At 37.6% G+C, this 26,228-nt stretch overlaps 3 protein-coding genes across 11 annotated transcripts in view; 2 read left to right on the top strand and 1 right to left on the bottom strand.

The window, feature by feature from the left end:
• Positions 1-4,353, top strand: part of FILIP1L (filamin A interacting protein 1 like) — an 80,138-nt gene extending 75,785 nt beyond the window's left edge. For both annotated transcript variants that reach the window (XM_068180962.1, XM_068180963.1), the window contains 2 exons: positions 514-698; positions 1,996-4,353. In XM_068180962.1, the coding sequence (XP_068037063.1) occupies positions 514-698; positions 1,996-2,086 (276 nt within the window). In that variant the 3' untranslated portion in view covers positions 2,087-4,353. The remainder of the gene's footprint in view (positions 1-513; positions 699-1,995) is intronic.
• CMSS1 (cms1 ribosomal small subunit homolog) overlaps positions 1-15,314 on the bottom strand; it is a 231,314-nt gene extending 216,000 nt beyond the window's left edge. For 2 of the 4 annotated variants that reach the window (XM_068180978.1, XM_068180973.1), the window contains exon 1: positions 6,033-6,136. Coding sequence is in view for 3 of the 4 variants with exons in the window: in XM_068180973.1 (XP_068037074.1) it covers positions 6,033-6,093 (61 nt within the window). In the remaining variant the exon portion in view is untranslated. Of the gene's footprint in view, positions 1-6,032; positions 6,137-6,579; positions 6,969-14,555; positions 14,754-15,171 lie in introns of those variants that run through there. The other 2 variants (XM_068180974.1, XM_068180972.1) reach the window with 2 other exon arrangements.
• Positions 7,094-26,228, top strand: part of TBC1D23 (TBC1 domain family member 23) — a 31,887-nt gene continuing 12,752 nt past the window's right edge. For 3 of the 5 annotated variants that reach the window (XR_010996201.1, XM_068180966.1, XM_068180964.1), the window contains exons 1-12: positions 13,130-13,256; positions 13,916-14,027; positions 14,263-14,368; positions 16,305-16,509; positions 17,774-17,897; positions 20,042-20,166; positions 20,280-20,323; positions 21,232-21,335; positions 22,105-22,227; positions 23,170-23,262; positions 25,755-25,925; positions 26,146-26,188. Coding sequence is in view for 4 of the 5 variants with exons in the window: in XM_068180966.1 (XP_068037067.1) it covers positions 13,210-13,256; positions 13,916-14,027; positions 14,263-14,368; positions 16,305-16,509; positions 17,774-17,897; positions 20,042-20,166; positions 20,280-20,323; positions 21,232-21,335; positions 22,105-22,227; positions 23,170-23,262; positions 25,755-25,925; positions 26,146-26,188 (1,297 nt within the window). In the remaining variant the exon portion in view is untranslated. Of the gene's footprint in view, positions 7,240-13,129; positions 13,257-13,915; positions 14,028-14,262; positions 14,369-16,304; positions 16,510-17,773; positions 17,898-20,041; positions 20,167-20,279; positions 20,324-21,231; positions 21,336-22,104; positions 22,228-23,169; positions 23,263-25,754; positions 25,926-26,145; positions 26,189-26,228 lie in introns of those variants that run through there. The other 2 variants (XM_068180967.1, XM_068180965.1) reach the window with 1 other exon arrangement.

Below are 26,228 nucleotides of genomic sequence, written 5' to 3'. Positions count from 1 at the left end.
AATTCTCTCCTCCCACAAAGAAGAATGCAAAGCAATCATTATTTACATGAACAGTGCGTGAGAAACTCTGGTAGAAATATGTAAACATCAGAAGGTATAGAAAACTTTTAGAAGAACTTTAAAACTTTTAAAAGAACAGGGCGACACTGAATCAAGATTTGCTTCTGCATGAGAAGTTCTCTGATTATTCACCCAGAGAACCCACACAGTTCAGTACTTTGCACTGCATCACTCACTCAGCACCTAGGGGCTGATAGTCAGCTGACAGACAGGAAACTCCTCTTATTTATACTCTGAGTTTCAATCCATTGAGATGCTTTGATATTCCCCGATCAAGTAGGTAAGTTAAACACAAAGCTTCTGTCTCATTACCAACAAAATAAAGGAAGTTTAAAAAAACAGTTCTAAAAGCAGTGCATTCATGTTTACAAATTGGAAAAAGCACTACAAAGCTAAAAACACTGCCTATTTCTCCTCCCTAATGCAGGATTCATTTTCTCGGTTTATTTCCAGATTACCAATACGTTCCGTCGTTCAATTCCAACTCGGATCCCCAAACCAAAGCCTGCAAGCACAACCAAAGCACCTGTCAAAATTCCTGCTGGGCATCTCAACAAACCACTCCAAGACAGTCCTTCTGGAAAGATACACATTATAAGGACAGTGTCTAAAGCCTGCCTTCAAAGTGGAGGGAGAAGGTAAATAATTTTCTGTGATCTATGACATTAAAATGGATTTAAGCCATCTGAATCTCAGCAGCAGTTGTTTCAACGGGGGAAAAATCTGAAACCATCTCCATGGTCAGCACATCAACGGCCACCAATCACAGGACATCAAGACAGCCAAATTCTTAGGAGCCAAAGTTAACTGCATGTCTGCAGGGACCATGCTCTGCTCCATTTTTATGGTGCAATTCCAGATTTTGCCACTCATAGTACAGGAACACAAGACACAAATAAGTTTCTACTATAAATTCAGTTCTGACATGTTCTACAAATAACAATAGTAAGGGTATCTCAGCAGATTTATAAAAACGTGGTCAAATTACATGAAGAGGGGTTGCAGAAGGTGTCATGTTTTCAAGGTTGGTCTAGCCAAGAAGTGTCTCAGTATGGATATCCTAAATTCAAGATTAAGTTTGGAATGAATAAAAGCATGGAAAAATCTGGTCTTGTATAACACATTGAATTTAGAGAAATGCAGAGCTCCTTGCTGTGCCAAGCATCACTCTAAAAGCATGATGTGAATACAAGCAACTCCCTCCTCAAGGAGTTAACAAGTGTGATTATCTCCACTCCAATTCATGCAGATGTTACGTTAGGAAAACAGATGAGAGAATCATGATGGATATTGTTTGCGTCAGCTATATAAATTTTCACCATTTAGACTACAGAATTTAGATTTCAGTTAACTTAAACAGTATCTTAGAAGTTATCAAAATTAGTATCAAACTTAAGAGTAAGTTGTGGCTTACACAGAAGTGCAACTTTATTCTTGCATTTCTCCACAATTTTGCCCTTCCTTTCAACTCCTCACATTCACTCAAAATATGTAACTGGATTCATTGCCCCTAGTGAAGGGTTATTTTTTTAACTGAACTCTTTGCACAAGAAATTCTAGTTCATCCATGAGAGAATTTGCCTTTTTGCTTTTCTTAAAGCATAACTTCTTTAGAAGACTAAAATTCAAGGCTTCCCTTCAGCCAACACACACACGCACAAAAACCTCAAACAAAAACCACAAACCAAAACATTAGAAGAGACTCCATGCTTGTTACTTCCAATTTTCTGAAAAATAGCAATTGCTGCTCTGCAAGAAAATTTCTCACTGCTCTCTAGAATATTAAGAAAGACTAACAAAATACTACTACTACAGCAAGGAACCCCCCACACAAGAATCCTGTAATACCAACTAACACTAGTTACTGCTTTAAAATATAGAAATTAATTTATTTCTCTGATATTAATGTTTTCCTCATTCTTCTTCCCCTAACAGAGTGCATTCCAACAGCCTAAATGGCTCAACTGACAATACGTGGGAAAACTCCTTACACATAGGTGTTTCTTTAAGAACTGCCAAATCCTAATTCCTAAATAAAGCAAAATCTGGTGGTGATCACAGTGCCATAGCCAGAACTGCAATCCTTTTCCTGAAGCAAGGAGACATTCTGATGCATTCAGTTACCCGTTTTTTTCCTTTCATTTCACAGCTAAAAGTTTAACTTAACCACTGAGACAGTACAACACATAAGCACTGCTGTGTGACTGTTTTTGCAAACCCACAAGAAACCTATGCCTTCCTCAACAGCTTCACAAGAAATTCTTTAGAAGTACTTAAAAATAAGTTTTAGAAGACCAGTCTAGAGAAAAATTCTTTCAGCTGTGTCCTACAAGACACACCTGTGTTAATATGCAGACATTAAAAGAATGACTTTGCCACAGTAAAAAGGAAAGGCTTCCTGTTTTATTCACTAAATCTGCAGCTATCAAGTTCTGAGAGTCTGTATCATGTGTGCTCAGATCCCAACACAGCTCACAGAAGTACACCATTGCAACCTGCAGAATGAATGTACATTGATGAGAAGAAACACAGATTTCAAAAAGCAGCTATCAACTTGGCATGCTTATCAGAAAGATCTTCAAGTACTGACCAAGTTCTATTACAAGGAACAGCAAGTCTCTGACGAGACAAAAAAAAGAGATACAAACCTCTTCATACAGAGTCCAGCAACAGACCTGAGTTCTGATCAAGCAACAGTGCTCCCACTGAGTCTGCTTCTCAATAGCTGCAAATCACACATTACAAATTGATGTTAACTTGCACCCTTCACTACGAAGAAAGAAAAGAGAACCCCTGGCAAAAGAATTCCTGCAATTCCTGCAATAGCATCCTTTGCTTTAGAGCCCACACAGGACCCCACAAGCACTGCCAAATCATCCTCTCTGGTCCCATATTACACTTCTCACCTATTTTTACTGCTGACATACAAGAGTTTTGCTCCTATCTTGCAATGACATAATTAATTTCTATCTATGAGGGCCATGCCCCCCATAGGTAGATCTTACTTAAGGCTCTAAAACTGACAAATGGGGATACTACACTCCTACGGGATTAAGGGCAATACAGAAAGCATGGAGAATGAAAGGCAAGGAGTGGTAGCTAACAAGGAGGAGACTGGAAGAATTTGTGAGAAATAGAAGTCCATCCCTCTCCCTCAAACTGACTGGGAGATGAGGCACGCTGGCTACAGGCAGGATCTGGACATTTATGGTGCTGCGAGAATTGCTCGTTTCTGTTCACAGAGGGAAGAGAAGAAAGTTGGTGTCCCTCACGAGTACAAAATAAACTCCTCCGAATTCCTTATCCTTTCCCTTGTAATTCTGAATGCAATATAAAAATCACATGAAAGACTGGACAAAGTTGTGACACAAACTGGAAAAAGGAAGGTAAGAAAGTCCTGCAGTTGCATGACGTGGGACATGTGTAACACTATGCTGCTAAGTGGAGAATAATCCCTAAGAGATCCCTCCACAAATCTCATCTCAAAGGTCTGCTGAAGATGTTATTAGGCAAGATTCTTTAGTTTTTGTCATGTGACCAGATACAAAGATGGGTATTTTTTAGCATTTTTTCCGTTGGGTTTTGTGGGCTTTTTTTACACCTATAAATGACTTGCAACAGGGTAAACATTCACATCTTAAGGTGAGAGTAATTACCTTTAATTTTTAATATGGACTCTAAAATAATTATTTCCAATGGTATGGCCAAAAGCAAATTCAGAATTACATATCCATACACTAGGAAATATATTTATAGATATTTTGTGTTTTCATACTCTTTGGGTGGAGTGTATGAATGATGCTCACGCTCATTTTAAAAGTAGCCTTTTCTAACTACAAGTGGCTAAAATCTGAAACACTTTTGAGAACTGAATTCTGATGAATATTCTGTAGGTCAGAGCTTATTCTGAGGTAAATTTTAAAGGATCTTGCAAAAGATCATTATTTCAAAAGTATATTTGAATTCTGCTTTGCACCTGCAGTTATGGCAGAGATGTTATTTTTAAATAGGTCAGCAAATGAGGTTGGATAGTATTTTTTAACAAAACTTCATGTGTCACAGAAATGAAATTGACCAAGTCTTTCAAAGGTGCTCACTAATGTGCAATTATTTTCTTGTATTGCTGCCTACATCATACATTGTGAACCCCGATTTCCTCTTTTATGCCAACTGATTTTAAAGCATTTTACAGTATCGATAAGATGCTGTACAAATTAACCCTTGATTTTACCTGTTTTATGTGAAAAATAGCTACACAAAATAAAAGTAACAGATGTTTTATGTTTACTGCTAGCTCGTGTCAATTTCATCCAACACCAGGCTCCATAAAAAGAGCCTGCCAACAAGTTTACAAAGGTGGGCTGCAGACAGCAGAGTACCTGGTTTGCACAACACTCACCTATAATCACTACTCATAACACACTCAAAGAATGTTCTTGGAGTAAAGTATACAGGATTGGTTTAGGCACCTCCAGAGGTTATTTTCCACCTGAATTATTTTAGTAACTCAAAAATGCTATTGTGAAAATCCCAAGGAGTTTTTCGTAACTGGAAAAGTTGTTATTCACAGTCTCACCTGAAAGTCAGACGGTTCATCCCTCATGTCAAAAGTTTATAATCAAAGTCCTGCTCTGTATCCAGTTTCTAAAGGAAAGCTGACAACACTGTAACAGTCAGCTAACCATGCACCCCAAATGAAAGCTGTGGTGGCAGAATGTGCAGGTAGGCTCTTAGGAAGCCTAATGAAGAGCATTTACCATGAGAACTGGGACTGCTTAAGGAACCCACACGAGACTAAAAATAAAAATTAAATGCTCAGAAACCTAAGTAGGCCTTGTGAGCCCTCTTTATTACATACGCACAATTTTTATAAAGCTTCCTCTCTAACTATTCTCCAATTACCTTTTCACAGGAAATAAGCACCAATTATCAAGACACTCAAAAAACTGGAGTCTTTGCAGAGGTGCATATAACTTCCAGTAATGCCCAACTCTTACCAATATTGTATTAAAAAAGAAATTTAAAAAACAATCAATAAAATAGGGAACTATAAAGTCTGAAGTAATTTCAGTTGCCTAGATCTACCCAGATTTTCACACTAAATGCAAGCATTACAGAGAAAACATTTTACAGCTTGTGGTTTCAAGACACATTGAAAAAAGTAGAAGTGCATGAGCTAGGTATCACAACCATCAGGAAAAAAAAGACAAATCAGTCACAGCACCATACTCCAAGGAGCAGTGGCTGGAGAGAACTTTAACTCCTGCCCTTTTACAGTAACACATGGCAAGGGTGATTCGACACACCCCAGTGAGTACATGGGGGATGCTTTTCAAGTATCACAGATACTTTTCCCTCCAAAGGCTCTGCTGTGGATTTGTTGTTTCCTAGGCCTTACAGAACTGCAACTAAGTTCATGCCTGTAATGGCAAACACAATCACAGGATAGGCTGAGGTGGAAGGGACCCACAAGGATCATCCATTAGGCAAAAGCCTTTCATCAAATAAACTCTTGGGAATAAAATACAGTTTGGAAGGTAAATGAATGCAAGGGAGGGCTGAGCGCTGAATTCAAAGCAAGCCCCGCTTTTCAAACTTCGCGTAAATATATTTTTGTTATGTGGGTTCCTGTTGTTACCTAGGTACTGGTATTTTCGTTTGCCGCTCCATCGTCTATCCCAGGGCTCAGATCAGAGACTGGACATCACCTCGCTGCAGAGATTCTGCTTACAAGCAAACCCGTCCTCGGTAGCAAGCAGGGAAAAGCAGGCACAGGGAAAAGAAAGCGAGTGAGACTGGAAAACCTGGAGACGTAAATTAAAAGCAGAGAAGGGAAAGACGGAGGGGGGAAGTAGAAAAAATCCCCAAAATCCAACGAAAAGGAAGGAGGGCAGGAAAGGAGGGGGGGGGGCTGGCTCTCAGGCAAAATGCTTCAATCTCAGCGTGAGGAGCGAGCTCCAGGAGAGGAGTACCTGGCGTGCCGCCCGCCCCGGGCTCGGTGTCCCACCACGGCTCCTCCAGCGTGTCGCCCATGCCGCCACCGCCGCCGCGCCTGCGCACTGCGCGCGGGGCCGGGCCGGGCGGGGCCCGCGCTGCTGCGGGACGGCGTTGCCCTGGGCACGGCTGGTGCCGCGGCTGACGTTGCGTCTTACACAATGATCTTCTGAAACAGTAGAAGGCCTTTAAATGCATGCTGGGGATTTTTTCTCTCTTTTTAATTTTTTAATTTTGTTTTTAGTGGAAAAAACAGAAGCGAGAGAAAGAGGAAAGTAATTAAAACTATTATCCCGTTCTTCACAACATTCGCTTAGTTGCCTCAACCCGGTTTCATACTGTAAAATACCTACTTTCTTGTTAGTCCGCGCAGTCTTTTCTGAGGAACAGACAGGTGCCTGCAGAGGGTGCGCGTTACCTTGGAATGGGTGTTCCCGGCCCTCTGGCTGCGCAGCCTGCAGGGCAAGCGTGCCTATCCCGTATCCCTTCCCGCAGGAGCCGTCCCGCTCTCAGCCTGGGCGTTACCTGCTGGAGCACATCCCGAGTCAAGCCGTGGAAGTGAAACAGACCAGTGTAAGGACTGAAATTTCTCGTAAGGCGGCACTGTCATTCCGTGTATAACCCGCTCCAATGATTTTTCTCAACTTCCATTGAAGTATCCTATTTTTTCCCCCCTTGATGATGCAGATGGGTAAGGAACATGCATGACAGAGAGCATTAGTGTTGTTCTGCCCAGGGCTGCTAATGGACGTCACCAAGTGATTTTCAGCCCTTGGAAACTGCGTGAAACTTGTGAATTTCCGTACTCGCGGAGTACGTCCAACCTGGCACATTAAACACTGTGGGGGAAGTCACTTAGTAATCAAACCCACATCTGGCGGAGCAGTGCGGCTTTATGAAAACCGAAAACATTCCGATCTCCGGCAGAGCAGCTCCCCGCCGCTAGTGCCAGGGGCGCTTGCGCGACCGCTCCCTCAGCGGCCGCCCCTGCCAGGCTTCCGCGCTTTGCGGCCCGCGCCCTCAGCCCAGCGGCGCGGGAAGGCGGGGACAGGAGCCGGGAAGGGGACGGGCTCCGGGAGGAGGGCCGCGGGGAGGAAACACCTCCTGAGCGCACTTTACGGCCGGGCGAGCGGGCACGTCAACAGCTATGGCGGAAGGAGAAGAGGTGCCGCCGCCGGGCAGCTGGTGAGTTATGGGGCTGTGGGCGTCCTCCCTCCCGCTCGCCTCCCTCCCCTCCGCAGCAGAGACGAGCGGAGAGAGCTCGGACTGCCCCGCTCGCCGCCGCTCTCCCCCGGGATCCGCAGCGCTCGGGGCGTGTGCGGGGTCGCGCTGGGAGCCCGCCAGGAGCCCCCCGCAAACGCCACCGGCCCTCGGCGGCTCCGGGTCCCTAGAGAGGAAGGGGCCCGTCAGAACATGGAGGAGATACAAAACGAGGGCCGAGCCCAGCCTGGAGCCAGGCGGTTGCTCCAGTTTAAAATGACAGCTTTAATATGCGGTAGGAGCTGCTCCATGAGTCTGCCTGGAGTGGAGTTGCTTTGTTCAGTTCAGCTTCCCCTTTCGTTGCATTCCTGCTCGCAGGAACAGGTGACAGCAGTGGGTCCTGCGTCGTTTTCTGAATGATTTTGCTCGCCACCTTCCTTTAGCACAGCTTTCACTTATAATGGATTTTACATTGAACCCCTAGGACAAGAATAGAGACTATTTCTGGAGCGTGTATAGGATCATTTTGATGGTAACAGTAATGTGATTTTAGTATTTGTTGCATGCGTATTCACTCAAGATTGCCGAGGCTTAAATAAACATTGTGTTTAAACACTGAAGCTATTCTTACTGCACCCAACATCTCCATTTGCGTCTTCACTTTGTTTTTGTCTTTGCGTTTCTGCATTGCATGTGACTTCTTTCTGTGGATCTGTGCCACACCATTGCTCTTTGTCCTTTCCACGTATATACTTTTCAAGCAATTACTTTACTGACCTGATTTTTATGATCATTTCCAATCTGAGTTCTAATCATTTCCAAGCTGTTTTTGCTTTTAGGCTCTATTTGATGTGGTAGATCCAAAGTTTCCTGCAGACTGAGCCTAGCCTTCTTTGTGCTTAGTTATCTCACTGTAAAGAAGCCAGAACACACAGGTGTAGGTGAAAATTCTTATTTGCCTAATTTGGTTCTACAAATACAGCTCTTGGTTAAAACAACTTAGTATCATTAAGTTGAAAAAGAAAGTTAGTTGGTGTAATTTTTTATTCTCGTGTTTTTTCTTTTAGTTACAGCCTCAAAATTTATGAAGCTCTTTCTATAAGCGCAGTGTTGCATAAGCATTATTTCTAAATGAAGACCTGACTGTTGGGCCATTTAATTACAAAGCGAGGGATGGACTCCCTGACAGTGCACTCTTGACACTTTGAAATATAACCCTGGACATTGAATAAGAACCATACCTCAAATACCTCTGAAAAAAAAATACTTCAGATGACTTCCATTACTAATATTGGAATAATATTGCTGTCTCCCAGATCACAGTCAACTTCTCTAGAAGTTCTGTTAAGGATGAGGATGAGTGTGTTTCCAGATAGATTTCAAGGCACAGCCTGCATTGTTGATATTCTGGTTGGCAGCTTCAAACTATAGTCAATTTTATATGCTGATGGTACTAGAAAATGCAAACTTGAAGACATTTGTTAAAACAGATTTAAGTCTTTATGGGAACAATTAAACAGTTTTTTGCTTAAATGCTATATTAATATGTGACAGTGCATCCTGTTACTACAGGTGTATGCTGTGAATGACAAAATTCCATTCCTTGTTGCTTGCTTAGAAACTTCATGTGGCTTTTGGGTTTGTTTTCCTTTTTTGGTTTTTGTCTAAATACCAGTTTCAGTGGATTATTGGCTTTTTCATTTATGGATTTAAAGCGTTGTCTTGTATTCCTATTTCAATGCTGTGAACAGTTGTTGTTGAAAGAGCTTTTTGATGTAAATTACTACACTATCACTTTTTGAAGTATATAAGATTTCAAATTTTAAAAATACCTAAACATATAATGATACATATACATGCCTGAGCTCTATTGGGAGCAAAACTGGCAGTGCTGATCCCATGTCCTCTCCTTTTACAAAGATATAAAAACACAATACAACATCTCTTCACTTCCTTGGGAGGATTAAAAGGCAGATGGAGTTTTGTGCTCAGAGGCTGTGGCAGCACCTTGAGTGTGCAGAATCCAAATGTGCTCACTAACATAAAATTCCTGTTTGTTTTCTTTGTGTTAAGTTGTCATGTGGTGCTAGTATAAGTGATTTGGATGGGGGGAAAGTGTCACAAACTAATTATGAATTAAACCTCTCAACATCTGTACTGACCTCTTGGTGTTTTGCTCAACAAAAAACAGGGAACTTTGCCACTGCACAATAAAAACTAAAAAGAAAACCCAGCATCACCACCACCCCAAATGTATGTATAGAGAAAAATGAGAGTGTAGTTTTTTTTTTCTTCAGTAAATATAAGAAGTTGTTATCAACACTTTTGATTTAAAAATGAGCAGAATCAGGTAGACCTTGTTTGCTAAATGTTTCTTTTGAGCTATTTGGCACATACTCAAAAGCTAATTTGAGAAATTGCTGGCACTGTTTTGTTCTGGAAGACATATCTGTCCAAAGCTAAGAATGCTGCGAAACACAAAGGAGGCAGGCTGCTTTCAAACTACTGTAAAATATTTTTCTTTTCTGCTTGTTTGATCATTTTAAACATAATTTCTGTCAATGCAATACATCTAGTCAGTAGATTGTATAGACACAGATAAGATGGCTTGTTATTAGTTAAAATGTTTGTAATTGGAAGTCATCGATTTTTCTCGCCTCATTTATCCAAGGAATCGATGGTTTGGACCTTATTTTTCTTTTTCAGATTTTCAAACAGATTAATGGTTATCAATTAATTTCTAAAACCTTTTTGCTGATGTTTGTTTAATACTGAAGCTTCAGGAAACTTGATCAATTAGTAATTTTTAAGATCTGTACTTGGGAAATCATGACCTGAAGTAACTAAATATAACTGTAACCACAGATGGAATTGTTCCTGTACATTTAACTTTGCATTGGAATAATTCATTTTATGGGTCCCAAAATGTACTGCAACTGCCTAAGACAACAGGGTGACAAATGTAGTTTGCATATATCTTTCCCATTCTCACAATCTGGCTAATTAATACTTGGAGCCATAGTATTCTGAAAGTCCATGAACAGAAAAGTCCTTTCCAGTTGAGCATGAAATTGAAGGAAAAATGTTAGGGAATTGTTTTGCTCCAAAATTCTATAGGAGAATAAATGATGGTTCAGTGGTGTGCTGGATACAATGGATATTTTGAAGCAAATATGAGGGATTGATTTTTTTGTTTGTTTGTTTTCAGTAGGGAACAAACACTCATTAATTTCAATTCAATATAGCTCTTATTGAGGCTTTTTCCTTGGAGTCAGGAAAATCCTGAATTAAAAGTAGGAACCATAGTAATACCTTCTGTAAAAGTATGTAAAAAATTGATTGTAATATTCTTAACACTTTATGTAGTTTATTGAGCACTTACTATTATCTTTTTCCTGCTGTTCACATTCCCACACTTTTAATCCCTTCTCTGGTATTTATGAGTGATTATTAACAAGTATCTGAAGCTGAATTCCCAACAGTTGATCAGTTTTTCTTGCCACCAGCTTACACATCTTAAGTTAAAAAAGGTCCTGTTTAATGTCTGTGAAGACAGCTAATTATTGATTATAATATGTCACCAGACTGCCATGAATGTAAGAGATCCTTCTGTAAGTATGGAAATTTACTGCAGATGCACTAATAGGAGCATTTTTTATTTTGACATTTTGAACAGTATATCATGTGGGAATTTACCTTTCATGCCATGGCTAGGGTGTAGGCTGGAATTCCACGCATCTAACCAAAATTTTGAGTAGCACCTAGAGTCAGGCAGTGAAGCCATGGCAGAGCAGAAAGTACAGGTGTTCAGGTCTGGAGGAACTTTAGGAAGAAGTGCTGCTTTCTGTTCAAAATAAGTGTAATAATTGTCCATGTGAACAGAAGACTTCCTAGCTGCTCTTCACTCATGAAAGACAAGGATCCAGATTGCTAGCAGTTCAGTGGAATATTTATAGAGCAACTGACAGAAATAAGGTAAAATACAGCAAGTGGACATGTGTTAAAGTGTTGAAAACACTTTTATGTTTTATACTTTGCAAGTTAGCCTGAATAGAAAGTTTTTTAGAAAATAATTTACTTATCTTTGAGAAGTCCTTACAACCTGTGAGCAATCTTGCAGGTGATAGAGGAAATGACCACCTAATTGAATCACAGCAGAGCAAACCATTTTTCCCCCCTGCTGTTATTTCACTTAACTCCTTGTTGGTAATGCATCACATCTCTCCATGTGACAGATGGGCATGTCAGTGCCTTGCTTTGTGCGGTGAAGTAGTAAAACTTGCATTTGCCTCTCATCTTTACAGTGTAGAAGGTGGGGGTGACAGCACTTGGAAGTTTTTGCAAATGGTAATACATTGTCAAGCAGCAGAAGCACACATTTGCAGATAACACGTTGAAGTTGGTGTTACATGCACAGCTTCTTGAATGCTGGATACTAGTAACGGGTAGAATTTTTACTTGGGGATTTGTGAAACTTTCTTTGCCAGGTGATTCTGTAATTAGTGCAGATATAGTTTAAAGTGTTGTTTCAAGTAAAAATTACATTTTTATTCTCAAAATAGTTTCTTTGGGTGACATAGAAACAAAGTTAAAGTATTACAATTTAAGACCTTTCTACTTGAAATGGAACATGTACACACAACTGTTGTATTCATTTCAACATACCTGTTTAATACTTGGATATAATTGTAGCAACTAGTTTTAGTTCAAGACCTGGCTGTTGTTCTCTAGCCTGTTTTTCATACACAGTGTTCACAGAAACATGCAATGTGTCTAAGAGCACCTCATTCTCTCCAGCTGATGCTTGATGTTGATTCTGTTGAAGCTAGATCATCCTAGAGTTCATGCAGTTCTGCTGAGAGCTAGGAGGACTCTTTGTGTAAATTTCCTGCAAATTATTTTTATTCAAGGCTAACTAATAAATTCATTTAACTTTTCAGACATTGAACATTATGTACACAACTGGGCAACAGGATAGGTGATTGAAGTGCAAGTGTGCATCCATATTCTGCTTCCCCTCTGTTTCTGTGTCAGGAAAGGGATTAGCAACGTGTGCAACCTGTAGCCCCATACAAAACAGACTTTTTTTTTTTTTTTTTTTTTTTTTATAATACTTAAAGTGTGAGAGAATAAGGCAAGTCATTCTCTTTGTAATCTATGCTTTCTTTCATCCAGATTTGCAAAATTACTTGAAAAAAATCGTGTTGTGCCCTAGTGTATATTTGAAATATGATTTAAAATGCAGACCAAAATGTAGTAACTAAGAAACTGGCTGATACAATGCAAGGAAAATACTTACTCTTCAGACCTGTAAATACTTTGAGAAGTCTTGAGTAAAGCTAGCTAAATATTTGCATACCTTCTTCCACGTCTGAGATTTTAATATTTTTGTCCTAAAGGATACTATTTAGAAAATCAGAAATGTGTGTTTGAAGTTTTCAGGAGACCAAACTTATGAACTTTTATATCAAGGAGTTAGTTGCGGATATATGGAAGTTAAAGTAGACAAGAGTTCAACAGCTGACTTTTTTTTTTTTTTTCCTGTGGCTATTTGAATTGACTACATAGTAGTCATGGAGTAATTGACAATTATGCTGGTAACACTTTAACATCTGTTACTCCATGTGTATAAATAGATGTGTCATTCACCAGGAATGCCATCTTCCCACATGAATATCTGTCCTGGAGAAACAATCCTGTTCTTTGTTTTCTCTTGCTAGAAACCCCTTGAATGTGTGTTTAACTCTCCAGGTATCTGAAGCAAAGCCTTTTTTATGGTAGATGTCAGAGCAAGTAGAGAAGAATTAAGAGGATATAGCAAGGGAGAAGTTTTGCCTACAGGACCTATGTATCACTGCCATTGCTATTTTTCCAGTGAACCTGTTTTGCCACTGCTCTGCTACATGATATTGAAATCCTGAAATCATCAGATGTGGTTCTCCCATTACTGACAGCATGGAAACATTGAACCAGTCTGCAGAAGCTATCAGAGAGATTGTAAAGTAATCATTCCTGAATGCTGAATTCCTTCTTATCTATAATGCTTGTGAACTTTTATTGTCATTAGTGTTTGTCTTGTCAATTTGTATTTTGCTACTCTCTATATTATTAACATTTTTGTGTATGTTAATTCAGATTTGTGCATATGTCCTCACTACAAGGGTATAGTTAAATAAATTTGAGTTTGACTAAAAGGTCTTTTCCCATTTCAGGGAAGGTGAGGTTAAAAGCTGACTGTTCTAAACCTTTGAAATAAGTGTTCTGTTTTCTAGGGCATCTAATATTTTATTTAAAATAACTCCATCTAATTTAGGTGTAGTATTGGCTTTGTGTGTGTGTATGAAAACTTGCTGAAATTGAAAGTTGTAAACTGCAACTGAATTAGCATTTTTATGATACATATTGCAGCCTTGTCACTTAATGAAAACAAAAAAGCAAACTTCTTTTTTCTTGTATGTAAGTTGAATGGAATTACAAGTTGAATGAGCAACTTTAAAGTAGAGAAATAAATAACATTTTGCGAGTATTTATTTTTAGTAATTTCCAAGTTGTATTATACCTTTGCATATGTGTGGGATTTGCTTGACAGTAGCCTTCAGTCTACATAAACACTGAAAAATAGTAGAATTGATTTTTTTTTTATTACATTTCATTATTTTAGGATAAAAGATCTTGCAGATGCTCTAGAAGAAGGAGGTTGTGATCTTGAAACTGTGAGAAACGTCATTCAAGGAAGGCAGTTGCCTGCTGATCTAAGGGCCAAAGTCTGGAAGGTAAATATGAGCTTAAATCAAGAAGCAGGAAATACCTGAAGTTGTGTTTCATTTGAGGTAAAAGATTTAATTGCCAGGGATCTCTACATAAGAGATGTAGTACTGGAATTTTAATATGCATCTATGTTGATTCAGTTTAAGAATAGTTCTTTTTTTTTTTTTAATTACTGAGTTCAGTAATTGAACGACTGCAAAAGACACTAAAATATTTAGAAGGCTTTTTTTTTTTTTTCAGATTGCACTTAATGTTGTAGGAAAGGGGGACAGCCTAGCATCCTGGGATGGCTCCTTAGACCTACCTGAGCAGAGTATAATTCATAAGGATTGCCAAGAGCTAATTGGTAAGTTCTGTTACATTTAGATCCTCAGTTTGAAAACTTCTGATTTTCAGTATTCTCAGTTGTCTTAAGACTTTATTTCAGTTAAATGATCTGAACGATGTTTACATTTTGGAGGAAGCTTTGAGAAGGAAGATGAAAGAGCAGATAAAAATCAGTAAGAAACTGTAAGAAAGCAATAGTATCTTACCTGTACACGGATTCTGGGAGGGTGACATCATGGGAGTTCAAAGTATTAGCTTGTAAGTGATAGTTTGCATAGTCAGAAAGCTTTGTGAGATGAAAAAATGGTAATTGTTTTCCAAGCTCCATCTTTTAAAGGAGACATTCTTTATTTAGTTTCCTTCAAGTTTTTAATTGTGGAAGGTCTGGTTCTTAATCTGAAAACCTGTTGTAGCACAAAAATGCATATAGCATTTGAGAGAAGAAATATATTAAACATTTCAGACTTTAAAAACTATTTTAAAGAAAGATTATTTTAAATAGCATTTTCAGCAAAAATGAAAGGCTGTGTTTGAGCAAGCAAGGAGCTGCCAGGACAAAGGAAATAATAATCTGGTATGTTTGCAAAGAGCTGCCACAGGATCTGCTTGGCAGCTCATCACAAGACTGGTCAAACCCCTGACGTGATGAAACAGCATTGTTTTCAGTGATGACTTGATGGAATCAATGCTGACTCATAAATCAGGATACATCTCATTACTTCAATAAGGGAATCTTCTGTTTTATTACTTATCACTTTATTTATTCTTGTGCAATTGAAATTTAGGGCAGAGGATGGAGTTGGTGCATGTCTACATACCTACCATTTCTGAAATGCAGTTCTACACTTTCTAGCCCTAAAATCTAATAGAAGTTATTTGCCTTCTCTCTGTCCTGTAAAGGAAAGAGATGGGGATAGAATTTCCACTCTCTTATTTAATCATAGTCTCTCTTCAGGAAGATGCAAAATGTCCTGATTATATCCATAACATACAAAACTAAGCACTTCAGTGTCTGAGAGTACTCTTTTGGTAAATATTTTGTGATATGTAAGGATTTAAACTGATAAAGGGAACAAATGTGAAGTTACTTCAGAAAGAAGGTTATATGGAGACTTCAATTTTTCATTGAATTAAATATCTCTATTTCAATGTTTTAGCAATTAGTCTGCAAATTTTAACTATATCCTCAGTTGGCATGTGAGTTTTATGTACTATTTCATTTTTCTGAGAGGTAGAGAAAAGGAATGCCAGATATTGACTGACTTGTCAATATTCTTGATAGGAAAGTATTTGTGTAATCAAAAAACTTACTAACAGTAATGAGACTCATGGTCTTATTACTGAGAGGGATAGATGTGTCCTAGAAATTTAATACCACTATGTTACTGTAGTGTGTACAGCTCTTTCCCCCATCCTGGACATAAAAAAATGTGATTTATAAGGTAATGCTAAAATTTAAGTCTGTAGGCCTAGCTGGCCTCAAACTTCTGATTTGGATAAATTTACATGTCAGTCAGCTTTTGAGGAATTGAAGGTATGCACTGTGGGTTGATCTGTATTAAAATTCAAATGAATTTGTTGTAGAGTTGAGCCTAAGTTGTCTGCTGAGCACATCAAATAGGAGTAGAAGAGGAGCACTCTGTGCATTGAAAGAATCTACCTCTTTCTTTTGTATAGATCCTGGAACCCACAAACTTCTTTCATCCTGTTGTTATGTTATTTAAATGTTATTTAAATGTCTTATCCTACTGGTTTTATAAAATCACTTGTATTCTGATACCTTTTTTAATGCCTTTCTGTAAGAATTTAATCCAAATAGCCAGCTTTTTGTTTGTCTGGTTTTCTTGGGCTTTTTCCTCAATCAGTCCCTATTGGTGCAATTGTGCTATGAAATAATCTCATCCAATTTCTTTGAAAAGCCTTTAACACAGTTTATATTACTGTGCCTCTTTCAGACCAGCTGTCACTGCCAGAAGAAGAGAAGTCAGTATTAACTTTGGATATTGAGTTTGTTATTACTTTTTATTGTAAATCACGCAATGTTAAATACAGTTCTTGCCTCGGCTGGATACATCTGCTCAAACCTCTGGTGCACCTTCATTTGCCCCGCAGTGATTTGTACAACTGCTTCTATGCTATCATGAATAAATTCATTCCAAGGTAAAACTTTCTTTTCCATAGGTACTATTTTTATTGGCAGTAGAAGTATTCTCTGAAAGATGCATGTTGGTTTTGGCTAGAGTAGCACTTTTCCTAGCCATGTTGTCAGATTCTTTCATATGATCATAAATTTTAGTACCTGTTGATTTGAAATCCAGGAGATGATTGAGTTGGTTTAAGATACAAAGAGTTAGCTGACTGCTGTGACTGATCTAGATTCAATATGCCTTTTAAAGAGCTATCCTTTCATGCAATATCAAAAACATTTTTTATGAACTAATTCACATAGGTTATGTGAAAGTGGTTTTTGTTCCCTTTCCTAGCATTTTTGATATCTAAAATACTTCTATCCCTTCAGAAACAGTAATTCATAAGCACTAATTAAGTCTCAAAATCTCTTTGGCAGTATGTTCTGTTGAGTTGGGACTGAAATGAATTTTTTTTAAAGTTGCTAGATATTTGTAATGACAAATACTAAATTTGAGCTTTTCATGCTGTTATGTAGGTGCTCTCACTAAAGTAAGTTTTTATGTATGTTGGAGCACCATGATGCTTCAGCAAGGCTGGATAGTCTGTAATTAAATATTTTAGTCTGTTTGCCTGGAGAGGAGATTCCAGCCTGGCTGATGGACATGTGCCCAAAATATGAAAAATTCGTGTTTGCTGTAGTGGCAGGAAGCAAGCATTTATCTGTCCTGTAACTTGACTCAGCTCGTGTCCCTTTCTGCTCTGAAACACTCTTGGGCTCTGTGAGCTGTTTGGGGATAGTGGCAGTATGGCCACATAACCCTGGTGCTTTCAGCTGTAGAAGGCTTGCAGAGTATCTGTTATTTGAGCTTCTCTGTAGGAATCTACATGATGTTTCAATGAGATGTAGACTGTTTCCTGATTTTTTTTCTCTTCAGTTGGAGAATGAAAGACATAGAAAGGCAATTTACAGTAGATCAGCAAGTCTCTGCTCCATTGATACCATGCTAGACTTTTTTTGAGATTTAAATCTGCTTTAAATACTTCTGTATTATATAATATGTCAAGCAGTATTTCATTCTGCTGGCTTGATAATTTAGTGGGGGTTTCAGTGCTGTGGGTTTTTTGTTGGTTTGATTTGGTTGGTTGGTTTTTTGACTCTTCATGATCAGTCCCTGTGAATTAAAAGAGCAATGTACAGAAAATTACATGATCACAGATACTAAAGAATTGCTACTGTAAGTCTTAAAGCTGCAATATTACAGGGGAGTTTATTGTTTTTGTTGATACTTTTTAGGGACTGTTTTATGAAAGGAAGACCCTTTCATCTATTTAGACTGTTGCTTCAGTACCATGAGCCTGAACTCTGCTCCTTTCTTGATACCAAGAAGATGACTCCGGATTCATATGCACTCAACTGGGTAATAAAGTGAAAGTAGGAAAACATAATGAAAAATAAATTTCTGTTGAAATTTAAGCATGTTGCCAGTTTATGGAAGAGTAGTACATGCAATTAGAACTGCATATATTAAAATAAATTCTATTCTTTAATATAGTGTGGGCTTTTTGTCTTTAGTGTTTAGCATGAGGTATGAGGTCTTGGTAATGTCACACTTTTATTGTACTGGGTGAGTCCTTATTGAGCCACTGATACTAGGAACTTCTTGGAGTAAGGAAGAATGAGAGCAGCTGACATACTCATATAGCAAGAAGCCCTGATGTTAGTTTTGATTGTGGGCAGCTGTATGTTGTAGGCTTGGGTAAACATCAGTCTAACAGGTCTTCTAAAGCTGAAGTATGAATTGTTTTAGAAACCTTCCTGCTAAGGCATATATGTATGTCTCTTAGAATTTAAGCACATATATTTTACAACTTTTGAAGTATTAGTCATTTCCTCTTCAAAACTGCCTCAAATTATGGGTAGTTACAAAGATTCTTACCTCAATATTTTTTTATAAATTTTGTGTAGCAGGACTACAACAAAATTTTTGTATCAAGTCTTGTAGTATATGTAATACAAAACCATGATACTGTGCTTGCACAGGCAAAGTCCGTAATTTAATAGAGAAGGGTTTGACCCATGAACTTTGCTGGGTTCTTCTTTCATACTCAATGAGTATGTAAAATTTTCTTCAACATTGTGAATTTTCAGTTAAAGAAGTAAAAATGAATGAATTATTAAACTGTGAGGTCTGTCTTTGGGGTTTTTTTTTGTTTGTTCTTTTTTAAGGCTGATGCCAATTTTAGTATAAATATGTGTCTGGGAAAAATTGTCACATTCTCGAAATCTACCTCTTGCCAGTCTCATGAGCCTTCAAAAGAGAAATCAGGTCCTTTTTTGTCACGCAATTTTCATTTTTTTAATAGAATTTTCCTTAGTACATACAAAATTCTTTGAAGTTGTTTATTTGAGTTTTGGAACCCAATTAGAAAAAGAATCTTCTCTCTGAAAGATGGTAGTGAAGTAAGCTGGTGTAACTGCCAGTCCTCAACACCATGCTTCCTGGTGTACTATTTTAGGAAAAAAATCTTAAGTTTCATTTTATATAATGAGATTACAGTAAAATTCTCTGTTTCATCTGTGAAAAATCTGTCTGTATAGGTGTATCACTAATACTTAGAAATATATAAGCAACATTCAGAGACCGTTGTCATCTTGTTCATGGGTGTTTTGTCTTCAGTTGCTTTTGAATCAGAATTGAATAGATCTTTTGCTATAAAACTGTACTAGGAAGTGTTGAAATATTCCATGATAGTGTTTTAAAACAGCTACCAAGCTTTTGAAAGCTCTAGCTGTGTTGGTATATTTGTGAATGTATGTGGAATTTGTATGCATCAGCAAGTTCATTAAGACCCCAGTGAAGTCAGGTGGTATGCATTTGAGTTAGGTGTGATTGTAAATCTGGCATGTATAGTAAGAAGATCCTACCTTTCATCTGCTTTGAACTTTGTATATCAGAGAGGATGTATTTTCAAGTGGGAGCATGGGAACAGGCAAAGAGATTCTTAAATGGTAATGAAAAATTTCTGATGCTTGCAAATGTTTAATTACTCAGTCATAAAGCGTCATAATGTAATGCTAAGTAAGTGATGTTGTCAAACTAATGTGCAACTATGTTCAATTAGCCCAATTCTGCTGTGGAAAATAGAAATAATTATGTTTGAAGGATCCTTTCAAAGCCCTAATTGCTATGCTATTTGAGTAAATATATTCTCTTATGATTGTCTTGTTGGTATAATTGGTATTTAGCAGTGGCTGTGAGCTAAACAGTACTCCAGCTTGATTGTGTTATCTGTGGTTGAATTTGCAAGGCTGGCAGTGTACAGCCAACTTTGCCTTCACTATAGTCATATCAAAGATAATCTGTAGTGTTGTGCACTGTTTCCATAAAAATTAGTTTAGAGGTTAGAACCATCCTTCAGTACACTGTGCAGATGTAGGTTTTATCATAATTTTATTGGGTTTATTTTCTTTCAGATATCTTGTATCTCTGGTAAAAAACGTATTCCTGATAAGATTGTTCCTGGTAATTGCTTTTTCTCACATTATTTTCCTAATTTTTAGCTTGGAAGCCTCTTCTCATACTACTGTTCGGCTGAAGTCACTCAAGCAATATGGGATGGATATCTACAACAAGCAGATCCATTCTTTATTTATTTCTTAATGTTGATCATCCTTGTCAATGCAAAGTAAGCGTATAGTTAATTCTTTGGGACATTCTTTGCTGACACTGTTTTAATCCAGGTTTGTTTCATTTTGGTTTTACTGACTTAATCTATGCCTGTGACTTTACTGTTTTCAGAGACGTTATCTTAGCACAAGAGTCAGATAAAGAAGAAATGATAAGTAAGTACTTCTCTTACATAGCTGCTAGTGAAATATTTACTGTATACTGTAATCCCCATTTATTATTGTTTTTTGTTGCTAAAGAGCTAGATTGTTTATTTCCATGTGATTTTTCTCTTAATGAGTCCCTTCACACACTAATTCTTTCTTACTGTTCTTTTGCTGCCCTATCCTTGACCTTCTTTCCTGATTTTTTTTTTTTTTTTTTTTTTTAGTGCTCCCACACCTAGTTCTATACTTCAGTTTGAAATACTGGAAACAATCAGCAGAAACTGGTCTTTCTAAGTCCAAAGCAGCAGCTGTCAAATCCTTTTTTAAATCCTCTGCACTTGTTGCATTTTCTGGATTGTCTTCATGCGCACTTGATTTGAGCCTAGTTAACTGTTTTTATAGAAAATGCATTAAATTTCAGTGGAAAATTTAAATAACTCTTTCCTTTGTATTTTTTTTTACATACATAATACAGGGTAATTAATCATCTCCAGTAGTTCAAAGTGAGAGTGCTTGGAATTTTGTGTCTGTGCCATATACTGCAGAGCTACACCCTTGGGTTATCCTGGACAGAGAACAGTGCTACTGATTAAGAACTCATTTTAAAGGATTCTCGTGGTCAGAGCTCTTTAGAAAAGTAGCTGACTTAGAATTAGAACTGAAAGCTAAAACTATACACAAGTAAGAATGTGGTAAAAAAAAATTGCATAGAAAGTTCGAACACCTAGCAAAAAGCCTAAGCTTTCTATGGAGTATTTCCTGTATCTTCTTTTTTCGTCTGGAGAGTGGATCAATATTCATATTTAGTCAATACACTAGATTGTTACACCTTTTTAAAAATAAGTTCTGTTATGATCTGTGTTGCTTGATTTCTGTGTCTGAATTAGTGTTGCATTTGTGTTGTTTGTCTGTCTCAGAATTCTTGGAAACATCACCAGCCAATCTTGATTTAGAGGATATAGAAGATCTCTTCTCTTTGGCACAATATTACTGTAGCAAAACTCCAGCTTCTTTCAGGAAGGTAATAACAGTAATTTTGAAATTCTCTTCTTTTTGGCAAGTGTTTAAGCTCCTGCTGACAGTAACTTTGAGTATTTCATTGCAACATTCTTTTTTAATTTTTTTTTTCATGTTGTTACTTTGGTGGTATTTACTGTTAGGATCTTTGAAGGATAAGGTTAAGTGATAGATGAGAGAAGCTTCCTTGCAATATTCTCACTTCATGACTGATTACCTTGTTTTCCAAATGAGTTTCTTGTAAGAACTGATGAAGCTAAACTTCATATTGATACAATTGCACTGTAGTACACTGCACAGCAGTATTTGCTATATATGCAGTAGCAAAGAGGAAAAAGTGTCTTACTATAGATAAATCTATTATTACCAGCACTGTTTTTGTAGCTCTTCCTTACTCATAGTGTCTTAATGAATGAATGAAACAAAAGTATTTGATAGCCATTGCCCTTGGCTTGCATGTACTACCTCTGATGTGTGTAGACAGGTATGGGAGGTTTTCTTGTGGGGAAAACAAAACAAACAACTAAAAACAAATACCAGAGGCACTGCATTATGTTGGCATGGATAAAGTGGTGGACAAGTGTGTTTGTAATGGAAGTGCAGACCTTACCATGATTTTCAGAAAGTATTTCAGTTGATCAGAAGTTTCATTACTATGTGTACAGGATATGCATGTGTGGAACTTGATGTTTGCAATGGATATAGTTTTATTTTAAACTTTCACACATAAAGACAATGGCTTCACTTAATCTTTTTTTTCCTTGCCTTATTAGGACAACCACAGTCTTTTTGGCAGCAGCTTGCTGGGCCTCAAAGATGATGACACAGACTTGAGCCAGGCTCTCTGTCTAGCAGTTTCTGTATCCGAGATTCTGCAAGCAAATCAGCAGCAAGGAGTCAGTATACTGAATTAACCTTCCCCCCAGTTTTATAGAAAAAAAAAATCAATCACTAACCACCAGTTTTGAATACTAACAGCACAAATGAGTATTTGCTATTTCAGGAAAAATATTTTTGTCTTCAGGTTTTCTCCCTTGTAAATGATCTGCTGTCTTCAATGCATTTGTGCTGTAGCAAGGAACATAGGGGAGCTTAAGCAAGCTGATTTGAATTTGAGGAGTGTGAGCTGAAAGTAGTATCTCACTAATTTGAATTCCTTTCCAAATGTAGCTACTGTAGAGGAAAATTTAAAACTCGCTACTCAGTACCTTTGAGAAGAACGCAGTTAGGTAATATCTGCCTTGTCAATGAAAGGTTTAAATGAAAAAAAGAAAATTGATTGAACCTATTTCAGTAAAAGTTAATTGGAGACATAGATGCAGGGACTTCACTAGAAATATTTAAGACTTATGTATGGATCATAATGTAGTTAGATTACAGTGTTTCTTATTGACTACTGACTTCTTGTAGTAGTTTGCAGGCCCCAGTTTTGTCATGCATAGTTTGGTTTTTTTCCTCATCCAAATAAAGTTAAGCATCTGTGTATGTCCTGTCCAAGTTGGTGGGGTATAAATCCATCCTTATGTGCTGTGCTGATCAGTAGTGGATTCTTGGATTGTCTCATACCAACTATGTTTCCTCTCAGTAGAAATTATGTAATTGCACTTGAATGATCCTTTCCCATGCACAAGCTGATATATTAATGGAAAGCTGATACTAGAATACTACTGGTGGTCTGGTAGCGGTAGAGAAAGTTCAGATTAATCAAATGAAGTAAGATGCTTTTTTATTAGTTCTTAGCCCCTCTGAGCTTTAGTATTAGAATGTAATTGAAATAGAATGTAATTGAATTCTGCCAATAATTATGCAATTTTAAAACTTAAAAATTTCTCTTTCAGGAAGGAGTGAGATTCTTTGTAGTGGATTGTCGTCCTGCAGAGCAATACAATGCTGGCCATTTATCAACTGCATTTCATTTAGACTCAGATTTGGTTTGTATGCTTTTTGTTTCTTTACTGGTATTTGAATCCTAACTGAGATAGAAGGGGAGAGAAATGCCTGCCTTGAAAAATAAAGTATCCTTAATTTAGGCTCCAGTCTGTGGACTGTAGTGTCTACCTATGTGATAAGGTTTCAAAACATAGCTTCTCTAAAGGAGGTGGTACATCTGTCATTTTACTGAGAAGTTTAGTCCTTAATGACATTAGAATTTGGGATTCCAGACTTCCTGTTCTTTGATTGGGAATGGAATCCCATACAGACTAAAGACTATACATTGCTTGGAGGAGAAATCTCTTTTTAGCATCCTAATTTCCTGTGAAAGGTGTAATTAATTTTAAAAAAGAACACTTTTTTTCTTTGTCTCTTTTTTTGCCTCAGCCATTCTTACTACAGTCTGCTTTTACAGGGCATATATCTTGAGAAGGGTTTGGTTGCTTCTTTAAAATTTTTGCTGTAAAATATGAAAGTGCATTAATTTTGGTACTGAGATATGCTATGAATTAATAACTTCAATAAAGATTTTGTACTTTCTATTTGATGATGAAATCCTAATTGAATTCTCTGTCCTTTTTTCCTCTCAAAATCACTTCCATGTCAGCAATGTATTCATCACTTCTAGATTAGCCCTCAACTATTTTACTTCAAGCACACTGTGGAAGCTGTATGGAATGATTTATTTGGGTATACATCATAAAAGACTTGTATACCTTAGTTAAGTTCAATCCTGCATCTAATATATTTACCTCTCTAATTAAAATGATGCATTATTCAGTATTATATGCAGATATGTAAATATAATATTTAATATAATTACATAGCAGAAAAAAGGGGGCTAAAGGGCGACCTTAGTGCTTTCTGTGACTATCTGAATGAGGTTTTATGGCAAGATGGGTGTCAGTTTCTTCTCACAGGAAGGACAAGACGAAGTTGCATCAGGGGAAGTTTAGGCTGGATATTAGGAAACATTTCTTCCCCAAAAGGGTTGTCAAGCATTGGAATGGGCTGCCCAGGGAAGGGATTGAGTCGCCATCCCTGGAGGTACTTATTACTTGTGGAAGTGGTACTTGGGGATGTGGCTTAGCAGTGAAGAGTTGGCAGTGTGAGGTTTGTGGTTGGACTCGATGACAAGGGTCTTTTCCAACCAAAATGGTTCTTTGATAGAGTGATTTTTTAACCAGGATCAAAAATCATTTAGGAAAACTTTCTCTGTCCTATGTGGGTGCTAGTCCTTATTGAATGTCATAGTCAGTGTAGTAGAAATAAGCATTTTAAATTATTAAGTAGTACAAATAGCTGAAAGTATATGAAAAGGGAGTACATGGAAACAAGTCTTAAATTAGATATGATCAGTTCATATGTATTTAAAATGTATATTGGAATTACTGATCCTTCATGGACCATGGTGGATGAATGTCACCAGATTCATCCTTGTTTTTAAAACTTCAATGCTAGGAAAATATTATAAGGAAAAACTTTTGTGATGAAAAGTCATAAATGGAATTTCAGTGCATTTTATATTGCTGTATGTGCAAAGCATGCAAAAATTATTATAAGGAGAGACAATGGGGAAAGAAAGCACTTTGGAATCCATCTCATTTATAGTTAGAGGAAGAAGTGAGATTTAGGACCTGTGTAATAAAGCAGCAGCCTTTATCTCTAAGAAAACACCAGTTAAAATTCAGCCTTGCTTACTGATGGCTAAGTTGTGTACTTTTGACTTTGTCCTTCATCATTTGATCTGCTGTACAGACAAAATGATGAGAATCCCTTCTGGCCCCTCCCTGCCCCCCTCAGTCCAGTTACAGGTCAAAATTCTCTTATGAGTTTAATAAGTACCTTCCCCACAAACACAGGTTAAAATTTTAGCTGTATTGAGAAAGTCCTTGTTTCTCCATCTCTTTCCTATGGAACTCTTGTTTTTGCATGCATAGTAGCCCTTCATGTATCCCAGCCTTAACTTTTTGAGAGTAAAAAGAATCACAGATACCTCCTTGTATATTCTCAATTGTAATTTCTTCTCTCAAATCTTGATAAGTAAATAAGAAAAAGCTTAGTGGGGAGGCAACAAGAGGAAGACTTTACTGGCATCTAAAGGGTTTAAAGGGTTTCAAATCTCCAAAGTTTGAATGTTTTGTACCCAAACATGCATAAATATGGAAACCAGTCTCACTGCTGTATTATGAAATAATTGCTACATGAAAGTTGCAAAGTCTTATTCCACTGTTACTTGATGCCTTCAGCAATAAACTAACAAATACTTTCCTGGGGAGAGCAAGTGGGGTGAGGAAGTAAAGGACCATTCACAGTGTTCTTTATGTAACATGAGGTCTCTGTCAGGTTCTCTGTGTGTGACTTGCACAGTGCTGATGTTTCCTTGCTTGTGCTCAGTGAATTGTAACCATTCTCAAAGTTTGTCTCCTTTCACCACCTGTGTTACAATATCTTGTTGTCAAACAGTATTTTTTGTTTGTTCATTCCACAGATGCTTCAGAACCCATCAGAATTTGCACAGTCTGTAAAATCCCTGTTAGAAGCACAAAAACAATCTATTGAGTCTGGCTCCATAGCTGGTGGGGAACACCTCTGCTTCATGGGAAGTGGCAGGGAAGAAGAAGATATGTACATGAACATGGTGTTAGCACATTTCTTACAGGTACTATTAAATTGCCATTGATTTAACAGCTGGAGTAAAGGGTGTTTGCATATGTCATTGGTGGTAAATGGCAAAACATATTCTACTTAAAATCTGAACTGGTTTTTACATTATTTGAGTTCACAGTTTTTAGTAATCAAACCAACCTGTTTCATTACCATACTTGCCAAACTCATTCCAAAGGTTTTTGCTCTGATCAGAATTTTCTTTTCTGTTGCAGAAAAATAAGGAGTACGTAAGCATTGCCAAAGGAGGCTTTATGGGTAAGCTTATTAATAGTGAAATTTGACTTGAAAAATCTTG

Source organism: Anomalospiza imberbis, chromosome 2 (assembly GCF_031753505.1).
Source record: "Anomalospiza imberbis isolate Cuckoo-Finch-1a 21T00152 chromosome 2, ASM3175350v1, whole genome shotgun sequence".
Classification (NCBI taxonomy): domain Eukaryota; kingdom Metazoa; phylum Chordata; class Aves; order Passeriformes; family Viduidae; genus Anomalospiza; species Anomalospiza imberbis.
Note: the sequence above shows the minus strand (reverse complement) of the source record. Positions and strands in the feature narration are given on the sequence as shown.